At 36.9% G+C, this 8,416-nt stretch overlaps 1 protein-coding gene across 1 annotated transcript; it reads left to right on the top strand.

Annotated features, from left to right (window-relative positions):
* The first annotated feature begins 491 nt into the window (after positions 1-491).
* OOSP4A (oocyte secreted protein family member 4A) lies at positions 492-7,566 on the top strand. The gene is made up of 5 exons (XM_053559784.1): positions 492-558; positions 1,864-2,042; positions 4,339-4,436; positions 6,358-6,495; positions 7,482-7,566. Exons 1-5 carry the CDS (start codon positions 492-494, stop codon positions 7,564-7,566), a joined length of 567 nt encoding a protein of 188 aa, XP_053415759.1.
* The last annotated feature ends 850 nt before the right edge of the window (positions 7,567-8,416 follow it).

Genomic DNA, 8,416 nt, shown 5'->3' with positions numbered 1-8,416 from the left:
CATCAATTAATTCATCTTGTTCCAGACCTACTGGATCTAAATCATTGGCTGGGAGGTGGAGCATGGCTTTTTTTTTTTTTTCACACACAAAAAAAGATGAATATGCTAAGCATATCTTCAATCAATTCCTTTATTTGACGCACTTGGATCCCTCAGATCATCTTGCAAATCTTTTTGCTCTAACAGTCCAATAAGCAGATATCAGATATGTATGACAGTTTTGGACACATCTAGGTGCCTGTGGAAGAGGCTATGGAAGGGGATACACTCTAGAACCACTTTCCACATTGTCTTTCTTGATTTTTTGGATGTATGATTACAACTTGAGCTAGGAGGAGGAAAAGCCAAACTCTGCTGAGGGTTTTTCAGTGCTTTCCAGAATGATAAAACATCACCCACACCTGAGAGGCAAGAAGTTTATAAACCCCCGTGGAGGCCCGCTGCCCTTGATTCCTTGTCTCCTGTGATACCACGGACTAAGAGCCAGAGTAATGAAGCTCTTCTGCGTGTTAGGCGAGCTCCTCACACTTTGTGTGTTGATTTGTGGCCTTGATGATTGTAAGAAAAAGAGGGAATTCTGGAGGTGGTGATTTCAAGCCATGTTTTTTTTTTTTTTTTTAAACATACTGTTGACTTGGGGGTTTGTTTTTTTATAGCCTGGTTATCAACTGTTAGTAACTAATGACTGCTGATGAAGTTGCGGGCAGACATGATTTTATTCATCTGTCTTCACTGTACATTCTCTTGAATCTAGCCTAAAAGCTGATCTCAAGATGCTATTTTTTTCCTTACTTGCAAAACATTTTCAAGTTCTTATTTTGTCTGGAAACTTGCTTGTCACTTAGCTGAATTTGTAGCACTTGTAGCGGCTGACAAAATCAGGAGACACTGCCTGGTGCCTAGAAGGGGAGGCTGCTCAGATGCCCATGCTCTGACCACAGGGGTATGACGGTTGGACAGAAAAGTCAGCTGTATTCAATTGTGAATGATTTCCTTTCAGAGTCGGAGCTCTGAATAAATTTTGCATAGGTTTCAATCCTTCTTTGCCACTTAGCAGCTATGTGACCTTAAGTTCATGCACCTCTAAGTATAAAGAATATTGAAATTGACTTCATTGAGATGTTTTGAAAATTAAATAAGACCAAAAGCCAAAACTTAATGTAGTTGGCAATATAAAAAAAAGTCATTGAAGTAACTGCAATATTTTGTTTTAAAATTCTTTAGTTTTACTTTGTACATCAGGTAATATTAACTAGCTTGATACAACATGAAATTTTAAATGGAAGCACATTATGTATTTTTTATTGTGTGCAATCAAATATCAAGCCTTTTTCTTACCTGCTTTTCTCTTTCAGATGTATATTTATATTTAGAAATATGGAAGAACCTTTGTAAGTTGACCACTCAAGAATCTGTAACAAACTGGTCAACATAAGGAACTATGCCTAATGTACTGATACATACATGGGGTGAATGTCTGGGCTATGAAAATTAGAGTGCCTTAAGGAGGTGGGCAATGTAGGGAGGTGGTCAACTATGGAGGTTCTACTGTAGTTCATGAATGTATTCATGAGTCATCTTGGTACAATTTGAATGCTGTCCAAAGCCAGGGGTATTTGGCTTTTTTGTCCTAGGGCTTCTCGGGAAGTAGCTCCTATTTTTCCACATTATGATGAAAAAACTGACCTGGAGATTGAGTAATTGGCCCAAGATCTCACAAAGGGGAAAAATACACAAAGTGAAAACACTTTCATTCTGTAGTGGGGAATTCAGCACAGTTAAGAGGTGAAAAGTTTCTTGAGCTATTGTACGGGAACAGATACGCTATCCGACATTCTTCTTCTTTTTATTCTCTTTCAATAGTGTCTATAACCTGTACTGATCAATGGCTACGGGTCTCACTCAGGCGGAGGCCTCTAGTGAACGACCTGCTACCTCAGCAGAATGAACTCTTCCTCGGAACTGGCTGCCCTGTGACCCTCGTCGAGCCAGAGGCCTTTCTGTTCCTTTATCTTGTAACTTTCTGTGGCATCAGAGTTAATGTAAGAACGGTTGCAATTTCATCAAATAACATTCTTTGACTGTTTTAGTTCCACAAACCAATGATTAAAAAACGCATTGCTGAAATTTAATTGTCAGTACTTAGTAGCTCACGTAATATTGACTATTCACTCTTACCTCCACAGTGAAGGAGACATGGAATTAAGGATTTTAAAGACTATGCATTCCTTTACCTACCTTCTGCCAACGCATCTCGTTTGCCACTGGCAGACTGATATATTCTGGGATAAAAATCTAGCCTACCAGAAACCTTTCATTTTGACATACTCCTCCAGACAGCCTGCTCTTCTGTTGTTGCCTAAAATTTTGACTGAAATAGGGTGTATTAGACTACAGTGCATAAGAGAAGAATTGATTTTTTTCTGAAACCATTTTTCTTTTTGCTTTATATTGTTGCTGTGTTTGGTAATGACAGCTTGGTTTTTTCGTTTGTTTTTTGTTTGGGGAGCCATAGATTCACTTTTGGTAAAAATAATTTAAGTGAAATGATTCTATTCCTGGGTCAAGGCATATGACTCTATCATTTATTTGCTGCTGTTTCTCTAGCACCAAGCAAAAACGAACAAACAAAAACTATTCAACTTCACATGTGGCCAACTCAACTGTCACATAATGTTGGTTAATGCAGTGTAGACGCTCACATATTTGAGAAATATATGAAAGAGAAATATATGAAAGGGACATTCCATCTTCCACATTAGAAAAATCATTCTAGGTCAAAAAGAAACTTTCTGTGGTTTTTCTGGAGAGAAGACTCACTCTTTTTCATTGGGGCTTTAAATAGGTAATCTTTGAGCAGATAAATATCGAAGTTTCAAATGGCTGCCCTGGAAGGGAGAAACTGCCTGAGAAAGAGGACAACTCAGGGAAAAGGAAAAGATATAAAGTACTTAGAGTAGGGAGAGAAACAGGTTTTAGATAATGTGATTTGTGTTCTATAATTTCCCTGTTCCTAATGGCAATCTACCCTGAGACTCTCAGGTACTTGAGCCAGGATGTCTCCTATTTGTGAGAAATCCAGATTGAAATAAACTTTGTTGTTTTTTAATAAATATTGTCCTGTAAAATGTGCAATCCTAAAAATTCTTATTATGGCCATTCTATTAATATTTGCCTATGGACAGTCTGAGGTGCCAGCAAACACTTCACATAGCATTCTTCCTACATGGTAAATGGTGACCTTACAGAAAAGCATGTGCAAATATAAACTCTGTCCACATGGGAGAGCTGAGTGTTGTCCTTTTAAATGGTACCTTAGGTTTTTCAATTCTAGAATATGTCTTCTAAATTGTAGCACATGTGGGTAATTACAAAAGTTTTAAGATATACAAAAATCAAGAAAGGTAAAATCTATGGCAGATGGAAACAGATGAAACCCTCCCAGCAACCTTGATAAGCCAAGCAAGTTCAGACTTGCATGGGTGACACAGAAAGGCTGCTGCTGTTTTTCTTGGAAGTGACATATGGATCATATGTAGTTTGTCTCAAAACTTTTGTAGTGACCCACATATCATTAGATGTAAGCTCATTGGTTTGCACTCTCCATGGATTCACGACATGGAAGGTAAATGAATAAGTAAAGTCCTACTTTCAACTGTTTTTGCTTTAGAAATAGTTCCCTGGAGTTGTTGTTTTTGTCAAATGACTATACCCCCTATTATAAATAATGGCTTATGTCTATGGTTGATAGCTGTGACCAAGGGTCAAGTCCAGCCCGCTTCTTATATTTGTAAATTAAGTTTCATTGGAACAAAGCCACATCTAGTTATTGTTTATATCTGCTTTTACACTATTAAGGCAGAATGTGTATTTGTGACAGAGACAGTATGGTCTGCAAAGACTAAGATATTTACTTTATAGCCAATTTTAGGAAAAACTTGCCAATTTCTGATTTATATTATCTCCATTTAACAAATAGGGAGGTTGTAACCTTCTCTAAAGTTGTTCAATATTTAGCCAAAATTCACATTCAAAGTAACTTAGGTTTTCCTAAATCAGACTGACTCTTAATTTTTGATTACCATATTTGTTTATCTATGCAGACTCAACTGCCCCCAAAATACAATGTCCCTGATACTATGTCAGGAGTTATCAGTCTGTTAAAGTAATTTCTTATTGCTCAGATCCTCAGTTCTTCTATTTTATATCTTCTTACATTTATGTTATAAAGTAAAAACGATTACCTTGTTTTCATACTCTGCATTTTTAAAATTGAATTTCAAGTCATTTGAAAGAGATTTGATTAAGATAACTGAATTTATACCTTTATACCTTTAGGAACAGGCCGTGGGTGTCCTCATTGAAAGTTCAATCACATACGCATCAGTGCATTTAGAATACAATATCTACATCCCAATATCATGCTATATTCAAAGGTAAGTGCAGGGGACGCCTGAGGTCAAGGGTATCTAACATAATCTTTGCCAAGTATTCTGAGCAGGGTAAACTATTGGAGAGGATGCTGAGACTGAGCACTGGATCCAATTTGATCTATAGCGTTCTGTTTAGTCCTGTACTTCAATCTAAAAGAAATTCAGTTGTTGATTCTCGCAATGTATTTTCCAAATGAGGACATGAGGCTCAGTAAATGGGAATTGGAATCTACTGTCACCAAAGGGATTATAGCAGAACATTTTAGTTGATAAAGTTCCTTCTCCAAGTTGAATTTTGTTGGTACCAACTCCTCAGTACTGGCTATTAGAAGAGCTCTTAAATTTTGTAGATATGAGGAGGAGCTCAGAGATTCTCAAAACCTGTATTTTTTCCCAAATTTTAAAAACTAGAACTGAGTCAGTCTCTGGTGATTTACTATGGGATATAAAAATCAAGGTTTACTAACAACCCCAATTTCTTTTTCTTATTTAAGAAACTCTTCTGTAATAGGAGAATGAAACTCAAGAGCCTATTGATGCAGGCTGAGGCAATTCCTGGGTGAATGATTTCTGAGGCCCAGTTGCTTGTGTGTTCTCCCTACTCAAAGAGTTTTAATGCCAACTTATTTTTTTGAACAACATGGCCTCTGTGTGGAGACAGAACTAAGGGGTTCTATGTATCTAACAATCATGGATTTCAACAGTGCTGTGTGAAATCTGCTTTTCTTCTTTAACAATATATTCGGTCCTTCCCTCAAAGGAAAACAATCACGTCAGGTCCATATATTCAATGTTACATCAAAATTAGGTTCCCTTTAAGACTTCTAACCCTGCACACACAAGATATGGAGCAGTTGGTTCAGTATAATCTTGAGAACATTTCTTTCTGCTGCTTTTATCATGCTTTGTCAGGGTATGACACAGGATGAGAGGGACAGAGAATCACAGTATGTCATGCTGACCTGGGACAACTGTGGTCCATTTGTAGGTAATCGTGCCTTCACCTGGGAGTATATTTTGAGTTATGGATGGAGTATACTTGAGTTTACAAGTAATATGATGAGTGTGTTGGAGGCCATCTAAGGGGGTAGTCATCACAACAGCGTATTTCCCGATGGGATAATCTAGCTCAGGCTCATTTCCCCCATAAAAGTGCCACTGTAGATCCCCCACCCAACCTCCCTGTTTTGTCTTGGAGTGGTTTTTCATTCTAAAATCTTGTTTTTGAGTGCTCTCAGAGTGGATAGGGTGGCTAAATATCCTAGCCATTTCTCTAGGATTCTTGGGTGATATCCTAGAGAAATGGCTTGAACTCTAGTACGTAAGGGGAAATTACTATTCATACTACAACACATGGTGGGAGACTAGGCTCTTCCCCCTTTCTCCTCCTGTCTCGTGTGCCTGGCTACTGCGTAAGTGGACAGTTACTCAGGAGGAAGATGTCTGTCTCCTGATGGAGGCACCCTCAATGTTGGACAAGTTGATTTAAAACACTCCTTTATTTAGCTTCATTAAGGGAAAGAGAAGTCTAGTGAGCCTGCTCATCCTTCTATCACAAGCCAAGAACTCAAAAGTACACGTCTCTAATCATTCTCTGGAGAGGTGTGGGGAGAAGACCAGAGATAGCAGAGCTGCTTCGGCCACTTATTCAGAACTTATGGTTTTTAACACTCCTATGAAATCAGCTTCAGGTCCCAATAATAAATTCTGGGTAATGGAAAGTTGTACTCAGCATTCTATTAATTGTTTTGTTTTTCATATTCTATGAAATAACAAATTTCTATTTTTGCCCGAGCTAGTTGATTTGACATCTTATCACAACCCAAAGATCTAATTTAGTTTCTTTTCCCAACCTTTAACTCTTTCCCCTAAAAGTTTCACATACACAAGACTCAGATCTGTCTCTTTTTTTCCTCCTGTTCAGAAACTTTCCAATATACTTGGTGATGAGAAATAGAGAGAATAGACGTACTGGTGTTGCGTACAAAAGGTCAGTGGGAGAGACGTTTTCTTTATCTTCTGAAGTTGAGGACTTGGGAATCCATCCAGAGGTGCCGAATGGGTAAGAGTATTTTTGAATTGGTACCTTACATGTTTGCAGCATGTTTATGGGGAAAGGCAAGTGTTCCATAAAGTGTGACGCACATCACCTGCTGTGTACCATGTGCCCATCTGATTTTAGTTCAGGATCATTTGAATTTTGCATTTTAGGTGTTATTAGGGATGCGGATCTTCTTAACATTTCTCACTCTCTCACACAAAATAGTAGACATGAGATGGTAACCTCAGTAGATATTTTGTATTATCAATTCATTCCAGCTGGAAGAAAATTATTGCTGGAGCCTATAACATAAATATCTAATAGGATTGCGAAGGTGGTAATCTATACATATGCCAACTCTAAATCAGCTTTTTTGCTCTGAAAGAACTAAATGCTTGCAAGAGAAAACTCTCTTCTTAAATGACTCATAAGAATTATTCAAGTAGATTTGACATGTACCCTTGTAAAATGCACCACAGGTATGGTCTGACCAATGTTGGACACAATAATAATTATAAATGTCTTAGCACCAATAATTAAGAAAGTGCAGTGAAGGCTGTGTTAAGCAGTTTGAGTATTAAGTATTTCAGATTGTATATAAAACCAGCACATTGTACCCCATAAATGTGTTAATGTACACAGCTATGATTTAATTAAAAAAAAAGAACTATTCAACTAGACTATAGTCTTTAGACTTCAGTATGCCCAGAGGGCGGACCTTTGTTCTACATTATCAACCGAACCTCATAATTCAAAACTTGAGATACTGTGCTCATGAAAAATTTATTAACATTTATTAGCTTCACCTTTATTAATAGCTATATATATATATACACACAGTATATATGATATCTGTTATAATTGAGCAATTAAAATGTTATAATGACTTCTGGGTTTTAAAATTGAAGCCTTCTCTTTCTGTGTTTCCACCCAATTGAGCCTCAAAGGTTCTTCAGTTTCCCATCAGCACTGCATACAATGTGACTCTCTCTTTTTCTTCCTTATAGGAACAATTTTCCTTGGTCGTACCACTTAAGTTTGATCCCTATTGTAGGAATTAAGTCAAAGATTCTGGATCCTGAAGCCACCTGAACTGTCCTGGTATTCTAGCTGCCTCAGGATTTCACTGCCTCTTAGAACTTGGACTAATCTATAAATATCATCTTTTATCATTTCGAATATCTTTTAAAATGAAAACTTGCTCTGCTATGCATATTTATGAACTCTTTGGATAGGGAAAAGTCTTCCTAGATTTTAAATATGAAATAAAGACACTTTTTAAAAGTAACATGTTACAGTTCTTAATAGTTATTTCTTTTTTTTTTAAAGAAAACTTTAATCCTGATTCACAGAACATTATAAAGTGCGAGGCACTTGAGTTTTGTAAATAGGCTTATCCATCATGATCTGTTCTGGCAGGCAAGTGAGCACTGAGTGTGCAGTGTCCCTCCTCACGTAGGGTTCACTTTCCACAGTTTATTACCCACAGTTAATTGTGGTTCAAATATATTAAAATGCTTGAGAGAGAGACAACCTTCACATAAGTTTTATTACAGTATATTGTAATTAATGTATTTTATTAATGCTAATTTTACCATGCTTCGTTTATAAATTTATCATAAACATGCAGATGTAAGAAAAACATAGTATATCAGGGTTCAGTACTAATTATGCTTGTAGGGATTCACTAGGGGTCTTCATCCCCTATGGATTGTAATCAATTCTCAAATTAATCCCCATTCACTTCCTTCTAATGATGTGTGTAAAAGTGTAAAGTAAGATGAATTTTGCAATTTTCTATCTAACTGCTTCAGAAAATCCTACCCTCTACTTCTATCTTTTGTGTACTTTTTTCCCATTGTATCACATTCCTTTTCTATGAGGCGGTAATTTCAAGTCAGTTTAAAGATTTAGGTTCAACCATGTTAGTCATATTAAAAGG

This window comes from Nycticebus coucang, chromosome 14 (genome assembly GCF_027406575.1).
Source record: "Nycticebus coucang isolate mNycCou1 chromosome 14, mNycCou1.pri, whole genome shotgun sequence".
NCBI lineage: Eukaryota > Metazoa > Chordata > Mammalia > Primates > Lorisidae > Nycticebus > Nycticebus coucang.
This window is presented reverse-complemented; position numbering and strand designations above follow the sequence as displayed.

Bases quoted from the DNA above. Each gene is read 5' to 3' on its own strand.
- OOSP4A (XM_053559784.1), top strand. From the start codon at position 492: ATGAAGCTCTTCTGCGTGTTAGGCGAGCTCCTCACACTTTGTGTGTTG. The intron at 4,437-6,357 runs GTAAGTGCAGGG...CCTCCTGTTCAG, and splicing joins ATATCATGCTATATTCAAAG to AAACTTTCCAATATACTTGG. The intron at 6,496-7,481 runs GTAAGAGTATTT...TCTTCCTTATAG, and splicing joins CATCCAGAGGTGCCGAATGG to GAACAATTTTCCTTGGTCGT.